At 52.9% G+C, this 27,143-nt stretch overlaps 2 protein-coding genes across 9 annotated transcripts; one reads left to right on the forward strand and one right to left on the reverse strand.

The window, feature by feature from the left end:
* Positions 1-1,627: 1,627 nt before the first annotated feature.
* Positions 1,628-16,801, forward strand: Ptprn (protein tyrosine phosphatase receptor type N). Of its 3 annotated transcripts, none has more exons than XM_055616925.1 (23): positions 1,631-1,804; positions 3,528-3,578; positions 3,763-3,876; positions 5,415-5,511; positions 6,675-6,924; positions 7,008-7,362; positions 8,015-8,149; positions 8,636-8,670; positions 9,278-9,555; positions 9,675-9,761; positions 9,962-10,041; positions 10,145-10,209; positions 10,650-10,868; positions 11,337-11,537; positions 11,638-11,785; positions 11,924-11,997; positions 12,417-12,494; positions 12,594-12,713; positions 13,077-13,243; positions 15,074-15,127; positions 15,661-15,725; positions 15,914-15,987; positions 16,198-16,801. In XM_055616925.1, the coding sequence occupies exons 1-23, from the start codon at positions 1,681-1,683 to the stop codon at positions 16,267-16,269; spliced, it is 2,943 nt and encodes a 980-aa protein (XP_055472900.1). In that variant the 5' UTR covers positions 1,631-1,680; the 3' UTR covers positions 16,270-16,801. The 3 variants fall into 3 exon arrangements, with proteins under 3 accessions (XP_055472903.1, XP_055472900.1, XP_055472902.1); XM_055616927.1 differs by having other exon boundaries at positions 8,018-8,149; XM_055616928.1 differs by lacking the exons at positions 12,417-12,494; positions 12,594-12,713 and having other exon boundaries at positions 1,628-1,804.
* Positions 16,802-18,272: 1,471 nt separating this feature from the next.
* Dnajb2 (DnaJ heat shock protein family (Hsp40) member B2) lies at positions 18,273-27,143 on the reverse strand. Of its 6 annotated transcripts, XM_055616929.1 has the most exons (11): positions 26,341-26,515; positions 26,002-26,099; positions 25,367-25,476; positions 23,511-23,564; positions 23,223-23,345; positions 21,905-21,997; positions 21,634-21,736; positions 21,409-21,479; positions 20,281-20,475; positions 19,395-19,422; positions 18,273-19,182 (listed from the first exon to the last, which is right to left on the reverse strand). In XM_055616929.1, the coding sequence occupies exons 2-11, from the start codon at positions 26,064-26,066 to the stop codon at positions 19,107-19,109; spliced, it is 918 nt and encodes a 305-aa protein (XP_055472904.1). In that variant the 5' UTR covers positions 26,067-26,099; positions 26,341-26,515; the 3' UTR covers positions 18,273-19,106. The 6 variants fall into 6 exon arrangements, 2 of the variants coding, with proteins under 2 accessions (XP_055472904.1, XP_055472905.1); XM_055616930.1 differs by lacking the exon at positions 19,395-19,422 and having other exon boundaries at positions 26,341-26,514; XR_008721221.1 differs by lacking the exon at positions 26,341-26,515 and adding an exon at positions 27,095-27,143 and having other exon boundaries at positions 19,125-19,182; positions 19,395-20,475.

Genomic DNA, 27,143 nt, shown 5'->3' on the forward strand with positions numbered 1-27,143 from the left:
ATTTTGGAAACAATTTTAAGTATTTGAATATGAATTGAGCTCTAAGTTACATTATTGTAGGAAAGTGCACTTATTTCCTAGAGATGCATACTGAAATATTTATAAGAGAAATTTTATAATGTCTATCATTTCCATTTAAATATTAAAAAGGAGCAAACACACTCAAAAGTCAATACCTGTGAAGCTTAGATAACTGTGTATGTGTGTTTACTAAACCATTTTGGTTTTTTCCACAAACCATTTTGTCTTTTTAATTCACTTTATAAAAACCTAATTCTCCTCTCTCTCTCTCTCTCTCTCTCTCTCTCTCTGTGTGTGTGTGTGTGTGTGTGTGATGAGGCGAGCATGTGACATGGAGAGGTCAGAAGGCAACATTACAGAATCAGTTCTCTCCTTCCGTCTTTATATGGATTCAAAGGATCAAACTCAGGTTTGGAAAGTGAATGTCTTTACACCCTGATTCATCCCACTAGGCTCATATTGTCTTAAAAACAAAACGAAAGAAAGAACGAAAGAACTAGAAAGCAAAAGAGTAATGTAATCAAATGGGAACTTTCAGAAAGTCAGTCCATGGAGGAAGTTGCTGTGATAAGGCTGGAGGAAATAATCTAAGCAGAGTAATTAGGGAGGAGGGAAGCGGTCTGGTGTGCTGTGTACCTTATGTAGAAATCATAAAATCGTTGATAAGCTTGAGGCCAGGGAGGCCAAGGGACAAAGCTAATGAAAAGTGCTTACAGGGGTGCAGCGGGGGGAGGCAGCGCAGCCACTGATACTCTGTTGACTATTTCAAATTATCTGATAGAGAGGATTCTGGGTGTTCCCAAGACAAAGAAATTATAAATGTCTGAGGTAGTAGATATGCCAGCTATGTGGATCTGATCATTACCGATTGCATACATGCACGAGCATTTGCTGAAATGTCACACTGTTCGTTTGTGGATGGTTGCTACACACCAATCCAACGAGAACAAATGCTAAGGAAAGAAACGGCTTCAAAAGACAGATGAGTAGATACCACGAAGGAAAACAAGTTAATGCATAGGAGTGTTTGCGACGTACAGGTCCAGATCTTGCTCCCTCGATGAGTTTTAACACATAAATTCTCACTACCACCTTGTGGGGCAGAAGCTTTTTCGCACCTTCACTTTAAACAGGGTGAGCAACTAGCTCAAGGCTATCCCAGCACGCACGCCTAACCATCCCTGATGACGTCAGTAGCAGCAATGGAGACGCGGTAAGAGTTCCTATTCTGGTCTCTTCCGCTTGCAGTCTCAGGCTTACACTCCCTGGCCCAAGTTATCTTCCCTGTTCCCAGTAGAACTTGTTCCTTTTCGCCAACCCTGAGCCAGGGAGTCAGAGGCAGGTGGACTTGAAAAAGAAGGTCAGGAGTAGGTGGACCCAGTGGGAATTCTAGTGAGGAACCTACTATACGGTGGAGGAGGACTAGGTTGAGTTGGTCCCCGGCTGAGAGGGACCTCTTACGCCAGTATGACGCAAATAGGCATGCAAGCCGGGGGTGGAGAAGTCGTCACCGCACGCCTGCGGTTGGCCGGGTCGCCTCGAGAGGGGCACGTAGACCCCGCCTTGCAGGTGGGTGGGGAGCGGCAGGCTCCGCCTAGGCTGCTCGGCTGGCTCCCGCCAGCGCCGCTGAGACTCAGGCTGCGCCGGGAGCCGGGAAGGATGCGGCGCCCGCGGCAGCCCGGGGGACCCGGGGGACCCGGGGGCTCCGGGGGCCTCCGGCTGCTGGTCTGCCTGCTGCTGCTGAGCGGCCGCCCCGGGGGCTGCAGCGCCATCAGTGCCCACGGTCAGGAGGAAACTTGTTGGGGTCGGGGGGGGGGGGGGCGGGGGGGGCAGGGGCCTGGAGCAAAACTCGCTGTTAGGGAGAAGCGTCGCAAAAGCCAGAAGCTCGGGTGGAATGAATGTGGAGGGCTGGGGGGAAGGGGGAAGAGAGGTTTCGGTGTAAAGAAGATGGGAGGAGATGGAGGGAGACGAAAGGGGGATGAAAACGAGGAAAGGGGCGTAGGCCGGGAGGTGGAGCTGGGTTTTGCAGGCGGGACCTGGGAAAAGTGGCCTCCAGGGAAGATCAGGTCCAGAAGGAGAAGTGGGGGTGCGTGCGCGAGTCGAGGGATTTAGAGGGACTACAGGACCGTGGGAGAAGCCAGAGGCGTCGAGGTGGAGACCCGAGCTGAAGAACCGGAAGCCGGGAAGGATGAAGAGGCGACCACCGGGCGGCCTGAGCCTCTCCTCCGTCACCCGGCTCCAGCTCCCTGGCTGGAGACAGAGAGCAGGGTTTCTCTTTCGAGTCTAGAGAGGCCATCTGCTGCGTTTTGGTCAGCTATAAGAAGGGGGGCACGCAGGGGAGGGAGCGGAAGAGGACGAAAGGAGGAGGGTCTGTCCCTCGTCCCCCTCCCCACATCTAGGCCTGGTGCTGACTCACATCTGAGCGGACACAGTCAGCGCTGACTCACGGGCCGGGATGGGGGGTGGGAAGGTGGCGTGTGGGGGAAGGGGACGCAGCCTCTCCATCTGTCTCCCTTTTACCCCACACTGGCTTGGAGGCCAGTGCATGGTACTTTCTGTGAGGCCCAGGGTTGACAAGATAGGGCGGAGGGATGAGATCCTGTGACGACTCCTTGTCCCGTCACCCCTCCCTCGGTAACCCTCTCCCCTCCCGACGTGCGCGTCGCTTCCAGCTTCAGCACCACGGACAGATCCACCGGGTCTGGCCTGAAACCCTGGTGCCTCAGAATCAAGCACTTACACCCCTTTCCCGTCCCTACGCTTCCCCGCTGGAGTGAGGAGGTATGCTGGAGTATCAGCCACTAGCTCCAGGCCACTAGAGTTAGAACGCATTGAGAGATTTGGGTAACTACAGTTCCCTTTTGAATTTGGCCACAAATTCTCCGACAATGCTACGTGATCTCTGCTCCCCCCTCCTCCCACGCTCCAACTCCCCATGAAGCAAACTGAATCTCTTAAAGATTGAAACTAAGATCTTCAAAATCCAAAGCCAGACCCCATGCTTCCTCAAGAATTCTAGAGAGATGGCTCAGTCAGTCGAATGCTTCTCTCGGAAGCACGAGGAGCTGAATTCGGATCTCCAGCACCCGTAAAACACATACACACACACACACACACACACACACACACACACACGAAATGCATAGTGACTGATGTCTAACACGAGCGCTGGGAAAGTGGAGGCAGACAAATCCTTGGGATGTGCTGGGTGAACTCCAAATTCAGTGAGATACCCAGTCTTGAAAATATAAAGTGGACAACAGGTGTGGAAGCTACCCAACATTGACCTTTGGCCTCTATACACACACACACACGTATAAATTTGTATGCATACATATGCCAGAGAGAGAGAGAGAGAGAGAGAGAGAGAGAGAAGTCTAGGGCTCCTCCTTACTGTCCTCCCAACTTAAAGCCTTCCTTGGAATGAAATAATGGGCCGTACCTGCTTCGCCTGTTTCCCAGACGTCTGACCCTCCTCTGTGTTCTGAGCTCCTACTCTTCCACAGGCTGTCTGTTTGACCGCAGACTCTGCTCGCACTTGGAAGTCTGTATTCAGGGTGAGTAGAGCCCTGGCATAGGATTAAAAAAAAAAAAAAGATGGGAGGGAGAGGGCAGCTGTGAGGAGAGCAGAGGAGCACAACTCTAAAGCCAAAGAAAGTGGACAGAGCATCGTCCATCTGCGGCCTGGACTTTGGGAGGCCTCCTGCAAAAGCGCTGACCACAGCAACTTTGTGCTTTTAGATGGCTTGTTTGGACAGTGCCAGGCAGGAGCAGGGCAGGCGCGGCCCCTTTTGCAAGTCACCTCTCCAGTTCTCCAGCGCTTACAAGGTGTGCTCCGGCAACTCATGTCCCAAGGTGAGGGCTGGCTGTATTGAAACACCGAGATTGGAACCTGGTGGGGGGGGGAGTGAGGGACCACCTCATCCAAAAGCTTCTCTTCATGCAACTAAATTATTACATCTACTCATGAAGCCCCACTCTCTTAGACCTTGCTGGATAAGGGGGCAAGACCAAGGTAATGGGACCCTAGAGATGGACAACCCTAGAGTTGTCCGCCAGGAGGCCTGCAGCTGAAGTTGCTGGAAAAAAAATTTTTTTTAGGCTTATTGGAATTTTGTTTGTTTTGAGATAAGCTCTCACAGTATAGCCCAGGATAGCTCCAAACTTATTATGTAGCCCAGGCTGGCCTGGAACTCATGGTGGTCCTTCTGCCTTAGCCTTCTAAGTAGAGGACTACAGGCATGGACCTCTGCCATCCAGCTTTTTGTATGTCTTAAGAAGTTTGCTTCAGGGAAATGCAGTGACAGATGCAGGAGGACATGGGTGAAGAGTGTCGTTTTAAGATGGACAAAATTGCATCATGTTCTTGTGCCATAAGAAATAATTCAATGGAGAGGAAAGGAATGGAAACAGGAGAGAATTTGGGGGAGGATGTTCATGAGTAAGAAATAGAGGCTGAAATCTAGTGGTCACTTGGAGGAGTTGATTGTATTAGGAACACAGACAGTTCTAATGCGTGGAATAGATGTTTGTAGGTCCCGGGATATGAGTCCTAAGTAACCCAGATTCTAAAACCAGGGCAAGAGCTGGGCATGGTGGCACTGTGATACCAAACTCAGGAGGCTGAAGCAGAAGGATCACCATGAGTTCCAGGTCAGCCTGTGCTACATAGTGAGGCCCTGACTCTAAATAGATAGCCCATAGAAGAATGGAGGAGAACGAAATGTGCTTCCCTCCGGAATGAATGAGAACAGGGCTTCATGGGTAAAAAGTCAAGCAGAAGATCAAGATGCTGCTGCTAGGAGGACATGATGAGAATTGCAGTGAGGAAGACATGAAACAGGCGTATGGAGCATTGCATTTTCCTGACCACACTTCATTTTCACATCAGCCCTCAAAATATGTGTTACTCCCGCTCTACAAAAGACTCCAGGCCCAGAATGAAGAAAGGCAGTGATGACAGTGGTGACAGCATCCATTAAAAGGGCTTCATGCAACAGAGCTGTTTTCCATGACACGTTATTTTAATTATCGCAACAATCTACACTTGATCTTAGCCAAAAGGCCGAGAAGCGATTTATCGCAACAATCTTAGGCGATACATATCCCCAGATGAGAGAACTGAGATGAAGCAATGGAGGCCCAATAGGCCTCTGGTTCTTTGGAAACCAAAGCCGAATTCCAGCCCAGGCCTTCGGACTCCAAAAGTTGTTCCTGAGAATGGGGGTGGGAAGACAGCTCAGTTCACCCATTGTGTCTCCAATCCCTGCCTCCCACCCCCACTTGGCAATCACAACTCACTGCAGGAAATGGGGCATACTCCTGACCTCCATCACTTCTGGAACTGGGCCCCTGGTCTCAAGTCACCCTTGCCTTATCTTTTCTTCTGATAGGCTTGTCCTGGCATGATGACCTCACCCAGCATGTGATCTCCCAGGAGATGGAGCGCATCCCCAGGCTTCATCCCCCAGAGCCCCATCCAAGGGACAGGTAAGCAGCCTTTCTCAGCAGCCTTAGACTGTTGAGGATGGTAATCTGTGGACCTTCCTTATAGTCAGGGGGTGGAGATTGCCAAGGTCAGCAGACTGGAGCACAGGTAAAGTAGCATCGAGAATGGTCTCTCCCTCTGACATGTTGACGCGCTCAGTAGGAGCTGAGTCTATCCCAGAGATCCAGCATAACAGGGCAATACATAGGTGCTTTGAGAGAATGTTGGTATTTGATATTTCAAAAGAAGTATTAAAGTAGTTGTTATGGACAAACTACAATTTTCCTGGACCTAAGTTGTTTCATGACTGTGTGGGATTGTGCGTGGCAGGAAGCAGCACTGTCTCTCTATGGTTAGAGCCTTTAGCCCATGGTTCTCAACTTTCCTAATGCTGTGACCCTTTAACACAGTTCCTCATGTTGTGGTGACCCCCAGCCATAAATTATTTTTTGTTGCTCCTTTATAACTGTAACTTTGCAAGTTATGAACTGTAATGTAAATGTCTGTGTTTTCCGATAGTCTAAGGCGACCCTTAGATCAAAGGATCCTTTGACCCTCAAAGGGGTCACCACTGACAGTTGAGAACTGCTGCTCTAAAGGCAACTTTCAGACAAAAGAAGGGGGTATGGAGCTCAAATACGACACTTGGGCCAAGGCACAGTGGTGGGCCCAGGGCAGTTTCTGTTGTTTGAACGTATGTACTTAGAGAACCCAGGGACAACAATGCAGAAGCATCCTAAGGTTATGGTCCATCCCATGTACGCCCCAGATACGCTCCCTGCATCACCCCTTCAGCTTTCCTAGCCCGTGCAGCCTGTGTAGTTTGGGGATGTAGCTCACTGGGAGAGTATTCATCTTGTATACCCAAGGCCCTGGGTTTGATCCCTAGCTAAACACACACCCGCTTGTTCTTTTTCACGTGCTTACCCAACTACCTTGGCAAGCTTGGCCCTTTGGCCTACCTTCCCCTCCATAGCCCCTAGCACATCTCTCTTCTTCATTTCTTAGGGGGACAGGGCTATTCTAAACCACTGACCCTACCCAACTTTGACCTTGTAAACTGCCCACACCCTTGTGTTATACAAACAAACATACAAATAAATCTCTCTCTCTCCTCCCCTTCTCTCTTCCTCTCTGATCCTTATCTCTCTCCTTCCCTCCCTAGGTCTGCTTTGGTGCCCAGGAGACCAGGAGAGTTGCTTTCTCGGAGCAATCCCACTGGCTCCTCTCCTGCTGCCCAGGGGCTCCCTTGGCCTCCAGGGGGTGGGACTGGAGCTGGGGTGGGGGGCCCGCTGTCCTCCCTGCAGGCCGAGCTGTTGCCCCCTCTCTTGGAGCACCTGCTAATGCCCCCACAGCCCCCCCACCCCGCTCTGACTTATGAACCCACGCTGCTACAGCCTTACCTGTTCCACCAGGTAAGCCCTGGACTCTGGCCACGCCTCGACCCCAGGACTGAAGCCCTGAGCCTGTCCTCACCCAAGTCTCCGCTTTCCCACAGTTTGGTTCCCGAGATGGCTCTCGAGGCTCAGAGAACTCCCCAGGGGTGGTTGGTGTTGGCCACCTGCCCAAGGCTGAAGCCACTGCTCTCTTCAGCAGAAGTGCCTCCAAGGCCCTTTTGGGGGCTCACTCTGGCCACTCCTTCGGGGACCTTCCAGGCCCCTCCCCTGCTCAGCTTTTCCAGGACTCAGGGCTTCTTTACATGGCCCAAGAGTTGCCAGTGCCTGGCAGGGCCAGGATGCCAAGGCTGCCAGAGCAAGGGGGCAGCAGCCGGACAGAGGACTCCTCAGAGGGCTATGAGGAGGAAGTACGAGGGGGTCGTGGGGAAAAGCCCTCTCCCCAAGCAGTACAACCAGGTAAGTATCCTCAGCATCTTCTCTGTCTGTGGGGGTCCTTCCTCGCTGTCTTTGAAGATGTTCACTTATTCATTTGTTTATTCAGTATTATTATTTTGTTTTGTTTTTGTTATTGAAGACAGGTTTTCTCTGTGTAGCCTTGGCTGTCCTGGAACTCTGTAGACCAGGCTGGCCTTGAACTCACAGAGAGCCACCTGCCTCTACCTCCCAGAGTGCTGGGATTTCAAGTGTGCACCACCGCTCCTGGCTTTTTAATTTTATGTTTAAGTTGAGGTCTTGTATTATCCCAGGCTATCCTTGCACTCATTTTTAGCTCAGGCTGGACTCAAACCTGTGGCAGTCCCCTTGCCTCAGACTTATGAGTAGTGAGGTTACAAGCATGAATCGCCATACTTGGCATTCTGCCTTTGCCTTTCGTTCACACGTTTAACTGTCTACCGACAAGCTGATGCACACAGGCACTAGCTTCGATGCGGGGACAGTGGGGTGTGCCCCTGACACACCTCAATACGTTCAAGGTCTGGGAATGGGAGGGCATCAGTGTCCTGGCATTAGGAAAGAATCCCCACCCCCACCCTACCCCCCAGCCACCTATCTGCATGCTGGTCAGTTGATCCTAGCGTCAGCTCTAAGCTTTGTGCCCGGCTCCCAGCAGATGTAAGTCTGCAGAGATTGGCCGCTGTGCTGGCAGGCTACGGAGTGGAGCTGCGTCAGCTGACCCCGGAGCAGCTTTCTACCCTCTTGACTCTGCTGCAGTTACTGCCCAAGGGCACAGGGAGAAATCTTGGTGAGTGTCCGGGCAGGGAAGCCAGCAACTCCCATCTCCACGGAGGCTCATTGCCTCACTTCTCAGGACTGCACCGAGTTGCCCGGAGAGTCACAAGGGGAGGAGTTTGGGGTTTGCTCTCTTCTTGAAATAGGGTCCTGCTTAAATCAGCCCAGGCTGATATAAGAACTCATGAGCCTCCTGCCTCGACCTCCAGCGTGTAGAGATTGCAGGCATGGTCCAGCATGCCTGGCTGAAGACAGAGTTCTTTCTAGGACAGGATTATTGCCAAGAGGGGAAGAAGGCAAGCTGTATCATTAGACCAGGAAAAGACTAGAGGATGGCAAGCTCAAGGAGGTAGTGAGAGAGCGAGCGAGCAGGGGGAGGCATCTGGGACTACTGACAGGACAGGGGTCACACAGATGGGAAAGGTTCAAAATCTCTGGCTCTTCCTCACCTTGGTCTTGCCACTCTTTCCCAAGACTCTTGCTTTTCTTGTCTCAATAGGAGGGGCTGTAAATGTTGGAGCTGATCTCAAGAAAGTGAGTTCCTGCCACCTTCCTGCCTCAGAAGTCCCCCTTTGCTAAAATCCAAATCTTGGAGATCACGGCTCAGAATCTGTCCTCTGGTCCCTCATTCTAAGGCCCCAGAGACTTCCAATCATCACCTGTGGCCCCACTTCAAGTCAGCAGAACTAGAACCCAGAATTCCTCATCCACTCCTCTTTTTACCACACAGTCCTTTCACACTCTGACGATCCCTACCACAGGGGCTTTGGTGGAGCTCCCTCCCGTATAGTGGATGAGTTTTGCTTCTCTGTGTTAGGTGTAGGCTTCTAACACAAAAGCCATTGCGTTTCTGTTTGTCTTTCCGGACAGTCGGGCTCAATTTCCACCCCTCCCCATTCCAGCCCCACCCTGTGAATTTACAGAGCACATTTCATTCCTTAAAGCCTTTATTCACTCGTTCATCCGTTCCCTGCAAGTGCTTTCAGTACCCATTGCAAGGGCTTGGGGGGGAGGGGGTAGAAGGCTAAACAGTTCCCAAATTCCACTTGTAAAGACTTTAGAGCCCAAAGTGTGCCCCCCCCCCCAACACACACCCAGCTCCTCCACTCTAAGATCACACGTGTACCCTGTCTCGAAACAGACAACAGAAGAACAAAAGCAGAGAGGAGACACAGCAGAGCCTCGGCCCCCGACACCCTTGCTTCCTGGACACCCCACTGCCAGCCCCAACGCCAATGAAGCCCAGCAGGTGCTGAGCCCTGGCTTCCCCGAGCCTCCCCAAACAGCCAGCCCTCCCAGGGTCTCATCTGTCCTCCTGGAGAAGAAAAGCCCCCTAGGCCAGAGCCAGCCCGCAGCGGTGGAACAGCCTTCAGCTCGACCAGCAGCCGAGGAATACGGCTATATAGTCACTAATCAGAAGTAAGCGCTGCAACCTGGGGAAGGCTTCCAGTCCTGGGGGGTAGGGGGGTGGTTGGCCTGTCTCAAGAGGGTGCCTGAGAACGCCCGCTGTTACCCCTCCGCCTGCTCCTCTCCTGCAGGCCCTTGAGTCTGGTGGCTGGAGTGAAGCTGCTCGCGATCCTGGCTGAGCACGCGCACGTGTCCTCGGGCAGCTTCATCAACATCAGGTGGGGCTGCCGTCTTGGGACAGCACAGGGGTCTAGCACGGGTGAGGTGGTGCCGAAGGGACTAGGTAGGAAGGGAAGAAAGCTCCGGGGTCAGAGATGCTCCCAAGTCGCCGAAGCGGGGCAGCCACGTGGAGGCCTGCGGCTCCGCCCACCCGCAACCTGCCTGTCGTTAGACATGTACCATACCTCTTATTTGGCAGCGTGGTGGGACCAGCTGTCACCTTCCGCATCCGGCACAATGAACGGAACCTGTCTTTGGCAGATGTGACCCAGCAAGCTGGTAAATACCTCCCCATCCTCAAGCGCAGGCGCAACATGACTCCCAGCCCCTACTTCCAGCTCACATGGGGCTTAAAAGAGCCTGACCTGTACCCTTCCTATAGGGCTGGTGAAGTCTGAACTGGAAACGCAGACAGGGCTCCAGATTTTGCAGACAGGGGTGGGACAGGTAAGCACCAACTGTAGAATCCGCCAACGTCCCATAGGCCTGACTCTGCGCACAGGAGAGAAGGCAAGAACAAGGAGAAAGAACTAAAGAGTGTAAAGTTCTTTTGGCTCACCCGCCTTTCCCCAAAGCAGCCCTCGTCTCTGTGCAGTTCTGATTTTGACCAGCAGGTGGCGCGGTGGCGCTTTCCTGAAGGGCCATTCTAACAGCGTTTTCATGCTGACGCTTCCCTTTTTCTCTGTTTATATGGAAATCCTTCTCCTGGGGTCACCCAAAGTCTCTGGCTCTTGAGTTGGTCCACTGTGGATTGGGAAAGAGGTTGTACGCCCTTCTGGGTGTTACCTCCATACCCCTGCCTTTACAGCTTTGTCCCTAGAGGTGGCCTATATAGGTGGCCAATCCCCCCTGCCACCATCCCCCTGACTCTGGCTTTGTTCCCACAGAGGGAGGAGGCAGCTGCAGTCCTTCCCCGACAAGCCCATGGCATATCTCCCATGCGCTCAGTGCTGCTTACTCTGGTGGCCCTGGCAGGTGTCGCTGGGCTGCTAGTGGCTTTGGCAGTGGCCCTGTGTATACGCCATCATTCGAGACGACGGGATAAGGAACGCCTGGCAGCCCTGGGGCCCGAGGGGGCCCACGGTGACACTACTTTTGAGTATCAGGTGTGTATCCCAGAAGCACGTGGAGGGAAAGAAGTACAAGGGGCTTGAGAGACTCCATCCTGTGTGGAGTCAAGGTGGGAGAGGAAATAAGGTCCCGGGAGAGGCTAGAGAGGTCCTGGAAGGGGTGGGTGTTGTGATGCACTCTTGGTGAACATGGGCTGGAACAGCTCCTGAGATCCCTCCCAGGGCTCTGATTCTGGGGTTCTACTTTATACTATCTGAGGTTGTCATAAGCACCAGCCAGGCAGAAAAGAACTAAGTCCAAAGCACCCTTTCCTCATGCCATTGATTACAGACAAGACCAAGGCTCCAGGCTGAAATCCATGGCCCCATTTGTTTGTAGCACGGGGAACTGAGCTCTGCGATGCTGTGCAAATGCTCCACCCACTCTACCCCTGGGTTCCAGTCCCATGGCCCTGTTGAAGGGCTTCCAAGGGACCCCAGCCTCACCTGGCCCTTCCTCTGCAGGACCTGTGTCGCCAGCACATGGCCACAAAGTCGCTGTTCAACCGGGCCGAGGGCCAGCCAGAGCCTTCCAGGGTGAGCAGTGTGTCCTCGCAGTTCAGCGATGCGGCCCAAGCCAGCCCCAGTTCCCACAGCAGCACGCCATCCTGGTGCGAGGAGCCTGCCCAGGCCAACATGGACATCTCGACGGGACACATGATTCTGGTCAGGAACGGGCCCGGGGCCTACAGTGGAGAGGGAACCGGCTGGCAGGAGGGATGGGATGGGCGGTGCGGGCCAGAGCCAGGTTGCGGTATCCCTGCAGGCGTACATGGAGGACCACCTTCGAAACCAGGACCGGCTGGCCAAGGAGTGGCAGGCCCTGTGTGCCTACCAGGCAGAGCCGAACACCTGTGCCACGGCACAGGGTGAGTGCAACCTCAAGAAGAACCGCCATCCTGACTTCCTACCCTGTAAGTGAGCCGTGGGCCAGCCTGGCCCCACCCTCTGCTAGGGGCAAGTCCTGGCTGTGGGGGAAGCTGTCTGGGCTCCTGGCTCAGGCTGGGCGGCAGAAGCCTAGTGCCAGAAGGCTCTTTGGGGGTTCCATGCAGATGACCACGCCCGAATCAAGCTGAGAGTGGAGAGCAGCCCTTCCCGGAGTGATTACATCAACGCCAGCCCCATCGTAAGTGGCTCTCGCACCCCACCCCATCCGTATTGCTCCTCTGTATTGTGTCCCCTATAGTCATTTCTTACTCCAAACTGTAGAGCTCATGTCCTCGAATTAAAATACAGGCTTCAGCCAGGCGTGGTGGCTCACATCTTTAATCCCAGTACTCGGGGAGGCAGAGGCAGGCAGATCTCTGTGAGTCCAAGACAGCCGAGGCTACACAGGGGAAACCCTGTCTTGGAAAACCAAATCTATATATCTCTATCTAGATAGAGAGGTAGGAAGATAGATAGATAGATAGATAGATAGATAGATAGATAGATAGATATTCTTCCCAGCCTTCACCCGACCCGACCCTGGCCCACTCTTGACCAAGCCTCTCTCCAAGCTAGCTCTTCTCGTTCTGGCCCATGCCACATCCTCTCTACCCTTAGATCGAGCACGACCCTCGGATGCCAGCCTACATAGCCACACAGGGGCCGCTGTCCCACACCATCGCAGACTTCTGGCAGGTGCACTCTTGGAGGGGGCTTTCCTTGCAACCAGAGGCCCCCGGGGCCAGCCAGAGCCAGGGAGGCTAGAAGGCCGCTTACCTGGGTCTCGGTCCCTAGATGGTGTGGGAGAGCGGCTGCACTGTAATTGTCATGCTGACCCCGCTGGTGGAGGACGGTGTCAAACAGTGTGACCGCTATTGGCCGGACGAAGGGTCCTCCCTCTACCACGTCTATGAGGTCAGTGGGACCCCTCAGCAAGGGGACGAGAGTCAGAAGGTGAATGATGGCCTCGTATTTTACATATAAATGTATATATACATACACACACACACATATCATACATACATATGTACATATGTATGTATGTACATATGTATGTATGTGTGTTTTTTCTGGCATGAAAAAAGCATCTGTAGGGACTTTGCTAAAACTTACCTGAGTAGTTAAGACAGGGAAAAACAAATACCTAAAGACTGAAATTAAGACCGCCTTTAACTTCCGGAAGGGTTTAGCCTTTGGACAGCTTGGGAAGGCAAGAGGGCGGGGATGGGAGTGGAGCGCGTGGGCAGCCGCCCTCAGAGCCGGGCGGGTACCTGACAGGTGAACCTGGTGTCGGAGCACATCTGGTGCGAGGATTTCTTGGTGCGGAGCTTCTACCTGAAGAACGTGCAGACCCAGGAGACACGCACGCTCACGCAGTTCCACTTCCTCAGCTGGCCGGCAGAGGGCACCCCGGCCTCCACCCGGCCGCTGCTCGACTTCCGCAGGTGAGCAGGCTGCAAACAGCCCGCCAGCCCTTCCTCCAGCTGCGACCTGGGGCCGCGCCCTTGACCTCTGTCCCTTCCACCTGCCTCTCATCCGCAAACTAGTACTGATAGTCTGGCCTTCCCACCCAAGCCTCGTGCCCTTCTCACACCCACCTTCTCCCAGAGCATCTCCATGGTCTGGCTTATTTGCCGGCTTCTCTGGAGACGGGATGCCCCTTTTTTGTTCCCCCTCTCATCTCCTTCTGCTGGGCCCTTGTTTGATTCGCCGCTCTGTCTCCTGCTTTGTCCTTCTGGCCCTCAGCCCTGTGCTGGCTTGCCCTTTCACTCTCTCCTGTCCAGACTCCATCCTCATCTTTCTTCCCGTCTTTTTGCCTCCGTTTTTTAATTTCTCTTCACCTTTCTTCCTTTCCCTCTTCCCCTGCATCTCTGTCACTCTTCCATTCTGTCTTCAGTTCCTCTGCATCTCTCCTTCTCCCTCCCTGCCTCACAGCTGCCAACATCATTTTTTAATGATCTCTGCTGGTGTTTTCACTTCAGTTGGACACAGTTATCCAGCAGGAAGTTCTTGGGACAAGGAGGGGCTAAAACAGAAGCTGACACAAGGGCGTTTTAACACCAGGCCAGGCATCCAGCATCCCCTAGTAGTACAGACAAAGAAGCATCTGTACTGAAGCCTTCTGTGTCAGTACAGTGCCAGGGTGCTCAGTACAGGATCTCCAGTGCCAGGCAGAGAGGCAGAGTTGAGGTGGGTACCTTGGTAGTTTCTGAACTCCAGGATGACAGTGATTTCTGACTGGGCTCCTGTAGCGTGAAGGCACACTTTGAAAGTGATGTCGGAGCATTAAATTATTTCCTTTGCCCCACATTTAAAAACTCCTAGTCAGATGAGAGGGCTCATACCTGTCATCTCAGGGGTACAGGAGGCTAAGGCAGATGTGCAAGCTGGGCAGCCTGGGCACCTAGTCAGACACCCGACTGCTAAATAAAAGAACGAAAAAGGACTGTATATACAACTTGGTGGCTGAGAACTTTCCAAGCATGGCACGAAACCCTGGATTCAATCCTTACTGCTGAATATTAATATTTTTAAGGTGAAAGTTTTGATTGGGTTCAGCAAATAGAGCATGACTGAGACCTTGGTTTGAGCCCCAGATCTAAAAAAAAAAACCAAACAAACAAACAAACAAACAAACACAAACTAGGAAAGTCCCTAATAGAGCCACTGTCAGTCACTGCATAGATTTCTTTTTAAAAGGCCACACAGGTAAGCTAAACAATCCCAGGGGCTTACACCAGAATTACATAAATTCAGCTGGCATGTGACGGCTCGAACAAAGTAATTGTTGCTAATGAATGCCTTTCGGTGACCTGACATCAGGGCTAGCATGGACTAAGAGCCTGAGAGGAAAGGGGATGGCTTTCCTGGCTGTAGAGTAGCAAGAGCTGACCGGGAGTTTACCCGGAAGCCTTGGATTTGAACAGAACCACTTGGCAATGCTCCACCATTGGTAACTACCCCTTGTGGAGCGCACCCGTGGCACGCCAGTACTTTATGCTGATTACCTCATGGCATTTCATAAGACTCCATCTTACAGGTATGAGAACTGAGAAGTTAAATCCATTATTCCAGGTTCACAGCTTGGGCACATGGCTGCCAACTGACAAATCACCCACACAGCTCTGGTCCTCTGTCACCAGCCCTCAATCCCTTCTCTCCGACTCTCTTCCTGCTCTGTGCTTGCCAGCGCGGTGACACGGTGTGCGGTTAGCGCGGGGTCCCTTCTTTCTGCCTGGTGGCCCCCGGCCTTCAGACCCGGCTTCTCGTTTCAGGAAAGTGAACAAGTGCTACAGAGGCCGCTCCTGCCCCATCATAGTGCACTGCAGGTGGGTGGGGCCTGCCACACAGAGGCCCCGGGCCTTTCTGATTCCATCTTCCCCCTGCTCCTTTTCCTTGTGTACAAACCATGGATAACTGCCTCTTGATGTTGGTGAACAACAGATATGGGCCAAATCTGGTACACTGTCTTTAATGAGTTAAAAATAGACACACACACACACACACACACACACACACACACACACACAGAATGTCAGCCCACAGCGCTGGAAATGTTTACTCTTTGGCCCTTTCTATAGAGAGCTGGCTGAACAAAAGCCTGACCCCTGGCTGAAGAGGGCCAGTCCCATTCCATCTGGCTGCCTCCGCTGAAAACTGAGCCATGACTGTCCTTTCTAGTTGTCCCCATGCCTAGGGACATGCCAGGGCTCCCGGGCCTCTGTTTTCTCACTCATGACTCACGAATGCTCTCCTCAAGCCAACTCTAACAGTCAGCCAATGTCCCCACCCTCAGCCCCCATTTCTGAGGCCTTCCCGCCTTGTCGGAGCTAAGCCTGTCTGTCACCAACTCCTATTTCAGTGACGGTGCAGGAAGAACAGGCACCTACATCCTTATTGACATGGTACTGAACCGCATGGCCAAAGGTAAGATCTGTCCCCACAGGGCGGCAGCCCCCGGTCCCTCCTGACTCCCCAGCACCCAGTGAGCCTGAGAACCCACTGGGGATCACGTGGTCCCATCTCCAGGCTTTGCCAAGGATGGGTCAGGTTTTACAGGGTATTTTCTCCCCTGGATATCCCTTCAAGAATACCTTACTCCATCCTCTCCCCAGGAGTGAAGGAGATTGACATCGCTGCCACCCTGGAGCACATCCGTGACCAGCGGCCTGGCCTTGTCCGCTCTAAGGTGACAGTGGCTCTCCCTAGCTGATTCCCCTTCCCAAGCATTCTCCTCATAGCCATCATGAAGAACCAGCAGCAGTCTGCCTCTCCACCCCACCTACAGGATAACTCCCCTCTTCCTAGATGCCCAGTGCCCTCTACCCCTGCAATGTCCCTTGAGGCAGGGGCCAGAAGCTAGATTTCCCCTGACTCTTCTGCCCCTGACTTTGTACAGGACCAATTTGAATTTGCTCTGACAGCTGTGGCGGAGGAGGTGAATGCCATTCTCAAGGCCCTGCCCCAGTGAGCCCCCTGGCCACCTCAGTGGGTATCCTGGCCTCTGCTCCTTCTGCCTGCGTGAGCATTTGTGCACCCACTCTTCAGCCCCTACCCATCTGCAGCCTTGGCCTGTTTGGGGCATGGTAGCCCTTCCCAACCCAGCGTGGAAGGAAGTGGAGACAGAGGGGCAGGTCCACCCCTGCTTCATTTGTGCTCAAACCAAGGTGGTCTGTGGGAAACAGACAGCAGGCAGGGGCAGGAGTGGACACCAGCAGCAAGTGTGTCCAAGTCCACCCTCCCTGAGTCTCTGTCTCCCTCTCCCCGTGGTTTTGGATTTTCGAGGCCAGTCTGCATAATCTCCCCATTCTCACCAGCCTTCAGTGTGTAGACAGAGCGGAATGAGAGGGCCCCCGCTCTCCAGCCACCCAGCCCTGCTACCACTGGCCTGCCACCTTGACCCTGCTCCACCTTCTCTGCCCCCGGCACAAGAGAACATTTCTAGAAAAATCTACTTTTGTATTGATGTGAATAAAGTTAGTGTGTTGTCTGTGCACCCGCAATACGGAAGCCCGTACAGGTCTGTCTATCCAGCCTCCAGGCTCCAGCGGGAGCTCGGGTCTGAGCTGGCCTGCTAGGTTTCCCTGGAGACACTGAAAGCAGAGAGCCACGGGTGACACTGGCTGCAGGGGCTGGCTGTCCTTGGCTCGAGTAGTGCCTAACAGAGTGGCTCCTAGCTGGCTAGCAGGTTCCAAGGCACCACGCATGCATTCGTTTTATCTTCATAAAACCATGACCAGTAATGCCTCATGTGCTGACAAAGAGCGCAGAATGGCCCTAGCCCAGGGCGAGACACTTGTAAGTGGTCCAGGATTGGAACCTGGGAAGCCAGGCCTTCCTGTAATAGCCTTTCCTCCCAGCTCTTAAGCGGCTGCTTCATGCCCTTCAGCCTCGGGAATGACATCCATGTTACATAGGACTGAGCTTAGAGCTGAGGAGACCACCTGTCTACGCACTGACTGCCACATTTCAGGCCATAGATACCACAGCCAACTCCACCAGTGAGGAGCTGGGGCAAGCCATCTGGGGAGGATGCTTTTCCCCCATTCATCTTATCCACCCTCTCAGCCCTTTTACCCTTATGGCTGCCCTTGTGCTCCTCCCCCCAGGAGCCCTTGCTTGTATGTCCTAAGTCACCCTTGGTGGTTCCAGATGCAAAAAAAAAAAAAAAAAAAAATTTGAGGTGAGCTGAACCCAGAGCCCGGGGCCACTTGCTCATGCTGGAGTTCAAATGAGAACATGGGGTGAGTTCTGAATGCCGAGGGTGAGGAACAATGCCCCGTCCTACCAACTGCTCCACAGAGGCCCAGCTCCAATGTTCTGTGAGACAAAGGCTCCAAGTGTGCAAAGCACCATTCTGCAAGTCCCAGCAGATGCTCAGGGTGAGGGCTGGCATTCCCCCTCAGGGTAGGCTGCTGCTTTATCGTCCAGAGGTCGGCTAGGTCCTTTGACGTCGGGTGAAGCTAACAGTGAATTCTGGGGAGAGGGACCCAGAGCCACATCCTCTTGTGTGACAGCACGGAGGTGCTGGTCTGTGGCTAGAGACAGTAAGCGGAGAGGAGTTCCTGGTTCCTTCATCCCCGGTCCTGGACGCTCAGGAGGGTGGTGTATACGCACCAGGCTCACAGTCCCTGGGCTTAGTCTAGGGCCTTTGGACACTGTTTAAAATCATCAGGGGTCATCTGTGAGTCCCAGGTATCCAACCAAGTCTTAACTTAGCCTCAGCCTAGCTGTACTACAGAGAACCAGGAAGTAGGTCCCCTTACAAGAGAGACCTTTAGGGTAAAGCTAGTTGTGGGACCCTGCAAGTGAGGGACAAGAATTTAAGCATTTCTTGGTTGGACAACCTGGTAAAAGCTTATGCCTCCAGCTGTCTGGCACGAAGAAAGGTGTGTGAGGCCTGACGTGTCACCTAGTAGTTCCAGAGAGTCCCCCTCAGGCCATCTTGGAAAAGAGGAACATGGGGCAATGAGCTCTCAAAACTCAGTTTTATTTGCTTCCATTTTCCCCTCAGTCTGAATTCCAGCTTTGATGGGTGTCAGAGGTTCAGTGTTTCAAAGGTGGGCCATAGCCCGTTCCACCAATCCCCTTGCTGCCCTTGGGCTCCCCAGGCAGGAGGACAGGTGGCCTCATGGAGGATGAATGATGATAAGAAAGAATGGACAGCAAGGTCAGAGGCCAAAGAAAGCCATTCAAGCGATATGTCCAACACTCCCTCTGCATGCCAATCTTCGCCATACACACTCCAGCCAAGGCAGCCTTCTCTCCTTCCTTCTACCAGCCCACAGCCATCCAGGACCATGCCCTATCTACTCAGCCCAGTGCCCCATTAGCTTATTCCTCGGACCCCAGGCTGCCCAGGAGAAAACAACCTCTTTCAGATGCTAAAGGACTCTGGTCTGCTCATTCCAACCTCATTCCACTTTTAGCAAGAAGTGTCACAGGAATTAATGTTCTGGTCTATTCTCCTTCATCTACAATCCTCACCACCCCCTGCCAGGGACAAGATAAAAAGACAAGATCTCCCCATTCAGAGAGTGACAGACTGGCCAGGGTTGGAACTACACATCCCAAAAAGCTCAGCTTTATAACTGAACACCACTTCCCTTGGGATAAGACCTATCAGAAATGAGGCCAGGGTGCATTGCACTCTGGGATTTGTAATCTGCAAGAGACAGCCCTAAGCACCCTGGGGGAGAGAGTTCAGAGGCTACGACTACAGGTGCCTCCCACTCGGTCCCCACCCACCACCCAGGCCCCAGCTCTACACTCAGCATTAAGTGAGGGAGAGGAATGTAGCATTCCCTCCTAGCACATTGGGGAGGGCGCTGTCCTGATGGAACTGCAGCAACTCTGTATCCAGGATATCCAGCTCAGAACACATCTGGGGAGAGAGCAGGGGTGGGTGACAGGAGAGAGGGTCAGCTGTAAGCAGATGGAGGGTGGAGCCGAGCATGCACACCTAGACCAGCCCTACGGCCAGCCCCTGAGCTCTGATGCATGATGGACAAGGAGTCCGGATATAGCCCCCACCTGGGCCTCCCATCAGGGTCACCCTGGCCCTATCCCCACCTCTCCAAGGAGAGCCAGCCTCACCTCTGCCTAGTCCTATGGCCAGGGCAGGCTGAGGCAGCAAGAAGGGAAGAGGAGTTGACTCTGGTTGAGACTCTGGAGGGCTGAGAGGCTTCAACCCCACCTAGCTAGCCTCCCTAGAAGATCTTATGGCCCCACTGGTCCCAGCATCTTCCTGGGCTTCAAAGAAAAGGAGAAGGGAGTCCTAGCCAAGCAGCCATAAAAGCAAGCGATGCGAACGCAGGAGTTGCAGAGAGCAGAGTGGAGGGAAAGCAGCAGCAGAGGGGAAGCGGAAGCGGGTGAGAGCTCAGTTCTGCACAGAATCCGGGAGGCCTGAAGAGGCTCAGCAAGGATAGCAGAGGCTCCACTTGGCCTGCGCTGCTCCCCAGGGCTCAGCGCATGCTGGGCCAAGCCCCACTTCCTTGACAGTGTCAGCAACATAGACGGCAGGAAAAGACTTGGCCACAGAAGGCCCACCCCGAGCCCCTAATGTCCCTCAGCGGTGCCTGATCCAACCAGTGCCTCTAGGCTCCACAGGCCCTTCCATGGCCCCTGCTGCCCCCAGTCCTGGGCTCTACCCCGGGACCTATCAGAGTACAACAAATCCTTTGTCCATGCTATAGGATGGTGGGCCTGGGAGGGGAACTTGTGGAGGACAGAGTTTGGGATCCTGCAGCTCAGGCCACTCTATTCCGTGCTCCTGACAGTGAGCGGAACTCTGCATCAGGACCTGAATCACGTCAGGCTCAGCCTGGCTTTCAGAGAATGAGGCAGCGAGAGGCCTTCTCCTCTGAGGATGGGCTGGGTTTGGCTGCCTCACCCCTCGCCCCCTTATGTGTGACCCCCATATCAAGATCTTGGTGCTGGGCCTTGGGCCGCCCCTGCCATCGTTGCTGTGCCCCCCGCCCACCTGCTGGCTTCTGCCCAGATGCTTCCATCTCTGATAGACTGTAGGCCATGGCAAGCTGCATGTCCTCATCTTCAGAAAGGTTGATGTCAGAGGGACGGGAGAGAGGGGTCGGCTGGACCCGCAACCTGGAGGTGACTGAAGGTTGGTGCTCACGACGGCTCAGCTCCAAGGCTAGTGCCAGGTCATCTGGGATACCTGTAGGAGTCGCATCAACCATTAGGTCCCAGATCCAAGCTAGGACATCATGCAAGGGCTGCCTTGCACAGTAACGACCCTGACCATTCACAGGCTCTTTGCAACTGACACATGTGCATTGGGCTACAAGGTTGTGGCTGTGTTCCCTCAGGCACGGTACCCAGACCCCTGGGCCTCCTTTGTCTGTGACATGGGAGAATAACGAGATTGTCTACACATGCCAACTGCTCCAGTGACTAAATATGATAGCCCATGTAACGTACTTGTCACAGTGCCATTCTAGCTGTAAGTGGCTAGCCACACTGACTGGGTTTGATTCCTGGACTGGCACTGCAGCCTAGCATGCCCAAGGCTCTGCTCCATACTCCAGTACCTGTACACATACACACACACACACACACACACACACACACACACCTGATTTTGATTCCTGGCTTAACTTACACCCTTTGTTTGGTAAGCAGTTAGTCTTGAGCCAGAGGCTACTTGAAAGTGAGGGTCAAACATGGTTCAGCTCAGGCCCCTCAAATAAAAGCTGGGTAAATAGGCCAAAAACTGGTGGCACAACTAGTTCAAGGCCTTCCTGGTCTACAGAGCGAGTGCTAAGACAGCCAAGGCTACACAGGAAAACCCTGTCTCAAAAAAACAAAAACAACAAAATTGGGTAAATACGCTCCGCACTGCTTTACTGCCCTGTGGAGAACGCAGGAGGACTGGGGAGCTGGTTCAGCGAGCATGAGCGTCTAAGTTCCGATCCCCAGCAACCATGACAAAAAGGCTGGGTGTGGGTCCAACCCCCAGTGCCACACACACAGAGTTAAGAGCCTTGCAAAAGGAAGGCCTGCCACTAATGATGATGCTAATTAGCTAGCCATCTGAGACCCTCTTCTCCCTCTAGCCCCACCCCGGGAGGTACAAGGAGGCCCCACTCACCATTGATTGAGACCGACTTCAGCTGTCCATCCTCTTCCACTTCTACCCGCTCCTGCCCGTTCTCCATGATTCTGTGGAAGATGGCACAGTTGAGTCAATGAGCAGAGACTGGTCCAGGCTCTGACCGTTACAGTGCTCAGGGCAAGACTCCATGTTGACACAGCAGTTGCTTCTAGGCCTCATCCCCAGACCCCCCACCCTGGGGGACCTAGAAAGAGCGCTCACCTGCGCGTGGTGATGCGGTGTCCTTGGACAAAGGCGGTGGATGTAGAAACAGAGCGAAAAGCACCAGCCCCAGGGCTGAAGGAGAAAGACGAGGACGAAAAATCTGGTATTGGGAAAAGGTTGAGGGGAGGTGATGAGAGAGAGGCCGCTGACTGCTGAAAGCAGGAATCTTGGGGCCTCACGAGGGCCTGCCTGGGCTAGCAAAAGTGAAGCCAATTCCTGGGATTCCAGGACTCGGGATTTGTAAAAAATGGACAGGGACAGTGCTTACCAGACTGGCCAGGAAAGGAGGAAGAGAAAGTGAAGAAAGGGCCAGATCGTCCAGTACTCCGATTCTGAAGGTCTGAGAAGGGGCCCAACTCATCTGCAAGAACATTGGTCATTGGTGAAGAGCTTGCCTCTAAAACTGTGTGGCCTTAAAGCCTAGAAATCAAAGATTGGGGGGGCAGGGGTGACACACTTGGGAGAGAGGCAGAGGCAGGCAGATCTCTGAGTTCGAGGCCAGTCTGGTCTACAGAGAGAGTTCCAGGACAGCCAAGGCTACACAGAGAAACCCTGTCTCAAAAAACCAAAAACCAGTAACAACACAACAACAAAACCAAGCTGAAAAGCAACCAGGTATACTTCTGATTTCTCCTGTTTGGGGTTATGCAAAGTTACAAATTTTTAAAACTTTTTTTTTTTAAGGGTCTCAGTAACTCAGGCTAGCCTTAAACTTCTCAAGGTAGCCTTAAACTTAATAGATAAGGATGACCTTGAACCCCTGATCCTGGGCTTCCACCTCCCAAGTTTAAAGTTTTTTGTTGTTGTTGTTTTGCTGTTTTTAAGACAGGTTCTTACTGCATATCCCTGGCTAGCCTGGAATTAGCTATGTATACCAGGCTGGCTTCGAACTCACAGAGTGCCTCTGCCTCCAGAGTGCAGGGATTAAATTCGGTGTATGGCCGACTCTCAAGAGCTGTTTTTTACAGGCATGCACAACCATGCCTGTCAAAGGAGTCCTTTAATCACCTGATTTACCTTTGAATTTTGTTTTGTGGCTGGGGACTGAAATCGGTGCCTTGAATGTACCAGACAAGCCTCTACCACTGAGCTCCTTCCTAGCCAACCACTGTGCCATTTACCGTGTGACTCTAAGCTAACTAATAATATGCTTCTGTCTTCTTATCTGCAAATGGGAATTAAAATGACTCACCTCTCAGGATTTGAAGGTGGCTTTCGGGACACAGAATTCTTGACATATGTTATTCGTTAAAAAAAAAATAATGGTATCTGTTGTAATGTGCGGTGTGGCTACAGCTGTCACATGACACTTTGAGTCTTGTTCCAACTGCTGGCTGTTGTGGAAGGTTTAACAATGTGTTCTTGTTGTCATTTAATAAGGCCAGTCTGTGAAGTGTCACTGGTGTGCCACGTGAGTCCTGGCATGTGTGAGTTTCTGTCCTAGCTTTCACTGGACTCACGCCTACAACCTCAAATCTTCTGTCTGTGAAATTCCAATCCCCTCTCAGCCTCTGGCCTGAGAGGTCCCCAGAGGACAGACAGCAGGCTGGAGGACGACGGAATTGGGCTACCATGAGTCTACGCACCGAAGAGCTCCGAAAAAGGGTCTCCACTCCCGAAGAACTCCCGGAAGACTTCCTCAGGGCTACGGAAGGTGAATGTGAAAGCAGGTCCCATACCACCAGTTTCTGGTCGTGAGGGACCAGGTCCTGAAAGAGAGTCAGGATGAAGAGAGGGGCTTAGAGTCTCCATATAGCCCTGAGGCAGGGGACCCACCTAAGGCATAGCCAGGAACCTCAGAAAGAGCATGCTCTGTAAGCTTGCCCCGCCCTCTTTGACCCACTTCCACTGCGGCACCCCACGGCTCCACCTACCTGCCCCTGTCAGCCCTTCCCGGCCATAGCGGTCATAGATCTCCCGTTTGTGCTCTGGAAGAAGAGATCTGGTCATTCCTCCCTTTAAGGCAGTTATCTCCTCCCCTCCTGGGCTAGGATGAGTTTCAGAAAATGCAACTCTGGGGGTGGCAGGGTGTCTCGGAGAGCATGATTTTAGCGGCTGGCTCGTCTATACGGCAGACACACTAATTGCACCTACTTCTAAGGGCACCGAGATAATTAAACGAGGTGACTCAAGAGACTCTGCCTAACAGAAACAAGACCCTAGGATCAACACAAATAAGCAAATAAAGGTCAGCTAATTCCTACCATATTATTATTAATAGGCTTAGCCTAATCAAGCCACTTCCAGAGACCTGGCTAAGACCACAAGAGCACACACCACCCTTCCCTGGTACAGCTGTTGTCCTCTGGAATACGCTTCTCAAGGTATAACCTGTCTTTGCATTCACCTGGTTACTTGTCGGCCTTCTCTGACCAGACTATGACAGACCCACAGGATGAGGACAAGGCCTGCTTGTCCTCCACTGTCACCCTAGTACACCAAAATACCTGGCTCAGTAAGTGTAGGGGATAGTTTCTGGGATCATTCATTCTTTTTGTTGTTTTGAGACAGGGTCTCATTCTATACCAGGCTATCTTCAAACTCTTTTTATTTTTTATTTTTGGAGGAGGGAGGGTTGTGGGAGGAGGTTTGAGACAGGGTTTTCTGTATAGCCTTGGCTGTCCTGGACTCGCTTTGTAGACCAGGTTTGGTCCCGAACTCATAGCAATCCACCTGCCTCTGCTTCCCCAAGTGCTGGGATTCCAGGCGTGCGCTACTGCGCCCAGCATGTCTTCAAACTTTTGGCAATCCTCTTACCTTGTCCTCTTAACTGCTGAGATAGAGCTAAGAAATACATCTTAAAGACACTGATCATGTAACCCAGGCTGCTCTTGAATTTGACATGTGGCCAAGGAAGCCCTGGGACTTGTGATCCTCCCCCTTCTCCCTTGCCTTGCTAGGATTACAGGCATGCACCACCATGCCTAGTTTATGTGGGGGTAGGGATCAAACCCACGGCCTTGTGTATGCCCGCAGAGCACTTTACCAACAAAGCTCCACCCTCAGCCCACTGTTTCTTATTTTGAGTCTTGTTTGAGACAGGACCTTTGACCTTAGGAACCCCTGCCTTACCTCTGAAATACTGGAATTATAACCATTGTCTAGTCAGAATATTTTCTGAATGAACGACAGACCTGGATCTGGGATTGTGGCTTAACAGTGGAACACTTGCCTAGCAGGCACAAGGCCTAGGTACAATCTTTGGTGCAGAAAAAAAAGTCCACCTGTCAGACCTGGATTCATATTCTAGCTCAAGAAATGTGCAAATTGGGGGCTGGAGAGATGGCTCAGTGGTTAAGAGCACTGCCTGCTCTTCCAAAGGACCCGGGTTCAATTCTCAGCACCCATGTGGCAGCTCACAACTGTCTATACCACCAATTCCAAGGGATCTGACACCTTCACGCTAATGCACATAAAATAAATTATTTTTTTTTAAAAAAAAAAGAAATGTGCAAATTATTTCATCTCTCTCAGCCTCGGTTTACCAGCCTATAAAATAGGCTTGATAAGCCTCTCAACAGGAAAGCTGTACCCTTCCCTGGTCAGGACCCATACTGCTTTCCAGACCCTGAGCCACAGACAGAACTTGCCATGGAGAAGACAATTAAATGCCAGCTTAGAGAAAAGCAGGGAGGAGGCCGGCGATGGAGACTTAGCTTTAGGAAGGAGTGAGATGAGCATGAATGGAAGCAGGAGGACATGCTGGTCCCTGCAGGACCCCAAGCCTTACTGTCAGATAGTACTTCATAGGCCTCTGCAACCTCCTTAAATTTTTTCTCAGCATACTCCTTATTATCCGGGTTCTTGTCCGGGTGCCACTGTAGAGCCTTCTTTCTATACCTGCAGGAAGGGGATGCAGCGGCAGGGTCAGGGGAACGGTGCAGGCTCTTCCCACCAGGCAACTGAACTACCCTCTCTGGAGCCCGACACCCTTTCACTGCTCTGATCCCAGAATGCCCCACGACTGCAGCCATGTATTCAGGGGATTGGTTATCTCCCTGCCCTGTGCCAGGGCTATTGGCAAAAAGGGATGTCCTCACCCTAAACCCTCTCTTAGAGTTCATTACATAGAGTTATCTATAGCTACAGAGAGTGTGGGGACACTGGCCTACCTCATAGAGCCTGGACATTTTAGCACTGTGACCTGGGCAAAGTCCCCATGTAGGAGAGGGGAAACCACGGGGTTGGGAGGGAGGGGGCGTACAGTGGGCCCCAGAGAAGGACAGCGCTTTTTCCCTCGCCTCATCTTCTCCCAAGGGTCGGTCTCCCTTCCTCCCTCCAAGCAGCCCTTGAAAAGGACCCCTGGCGCTCAGAGGGGCGGGGAACAAGGGTCAAGAGTCTCTACAGCACAGCTGACGCACTTACGCCTTCTTGATGTCATCAGCAGACGCACTCGGCGGTACGTCTAGAATCTCGTAGTAGGATGCCATGGCAACTCAGCCGTCAGGCGGCCCTCCTCAGGGCTGCAGGAGAGAAAGGGTCAGGCTGACAGAGGCACCGCGACTCCCTGCGGTCGCAGCCCCCGGCGGGCAGGACGCACTGCGAGGTGGCAGCAGGCCCGGAGAGCCGCGCCTGCAGCCGGTGACTAGGCGCCTTCGCAGCCTTTCTTTATCTAGTCCCGCAGGCCGGGGGTAGCCCTACCCGAACCCCCTAACTCCAGCACACAGATCTGGAGTCCCCAACCTGACCCGGCTGGGGCCGCACCTCCTCTGCTGGGAGTCCCGCCCCTGCCCCCCGCGGGGAAACCGCCTGGCACCCGCAGCCCGGCTCGCGGCTGCTGTGTGAGACGCGCCAGGCTGGGTTGTGTGCGCAAGCATGCGTCAGCGCCGCGGAAACTACTAGAGAGCCAGAGAGGGCCGGCTCGGCTGGTCACACAGGGGCGGGTGAGGGAGAACGCTGCAGGGGCTGCTGGGAGATGGGGGCGGAGCCGTCTATTTTAGTTTTGCACTCCAGCGACGTCATTCCCAGGTGGAACTTGGGAGGCTGAAAGTCTGGTACATCCTTCCAGCCATGACGCACTCTCTCAAACACGGGCAGAGAAGCGGTCCGGCTCATGTCCCTCTGTCGCTGGCCTCTAAACATGCTTCATGAACCCCCAGTACTCCCCCCGAGGCCATCACCTCCAGGCCTAATCTCCTCTGGGCCTAACTCCTCCCCTTCTTCACATCCTAGCCTCGGCCCCAAGTCTTCAAAAGAGGCTGCCCTGGCTCTCCTGAGTAGGTCAGATGTGCTTTTTATAGAGTCTCGTGGCATTTCCTTCTCCACGCTTGTCAGAGCCGCAAATTAACGTCTATTCGATGATCCTCCACATCCCCAATTAGAAGGTAAATTCCACAGGATAAGAATTGAGTAGTGGGTCGTCGTCCTCCCACCCCTTAGTCTTCAATCAGAGTTAAAAAATATCAGTTGGATGGCGAAAAATACTTGGAAGACTCTTACCATCAGTTTTAATACATACCAGAGATGAGGTAGAAGGGCCTAGTAAGAGGAAATGACTAGGTTCAAGG

This window comes from Psammomys obesus, unplaced genomic scaffold (genome assembly GCF_907164565.1).
Source record: "Psammomys obesus unplaced genomic scaffold, mPsaObe1.curated_primary_1811, whole genome shotgun sequence".
NCBI classification, from domain to species: domain Eukaryota; kingdom Metazoa; phylum Chordata; class Mammalia; order Rodentia; family Muridae; genus Psammomys; species Psammomys obesus.

What these genes read in the sequence shown, in the direction of transcription:
- Dnajb2 (XM_055616929.1), bottom strand. Translation starts at nt 26,066, where the DNA reads ATGGCATCCTACTACGAGATTCTAGACGTACCGCCGAGTGCGTCTGCT. An exon ending in CTATGAAGTACTATCTGACA is followed by an intron (nt 23,565 to 25,366) that starts GTAAGGCTTGGG and finishes CTCTTCTTCCAG; the next exon opens with AGCACAAACGGGAGATCTAT. An exon ending in GGAAGGGCTGACAGGGGCAG is followed by an intron (nt 23,346 to 23,510) that starts GTAGGTGGAGCC and finishes ACTCTCTTTCAG; the next exon opens with GACCTGGTCCCTCACGACCA.
- Ptprn (XM_055616925.1), top strand. Translation starts at nt 1,681, where the DNA reads ATGCGGCGCCCGCGGCAGCCCGGGGGACCCGGGGGACCCGGGGGCTCC. An exon ending in CGACGGGACACATGATTCTG is followed by an intron (nt 11,538 to 11,637) that starts GTCAGGAACGGG and finishes GTATCCCTGCAG; the next exon opens with GCGTACATGGAGGACCACCT. An exon ending in ACTGAACCGCATGGCCAAAG is followed by an intron (nt 15,726 to 15,913) that starts GTAAGATCTGTC and finishes TCCTCTCCCCAG; the next exon opens with GAGTGAAGGAGATTGACATC.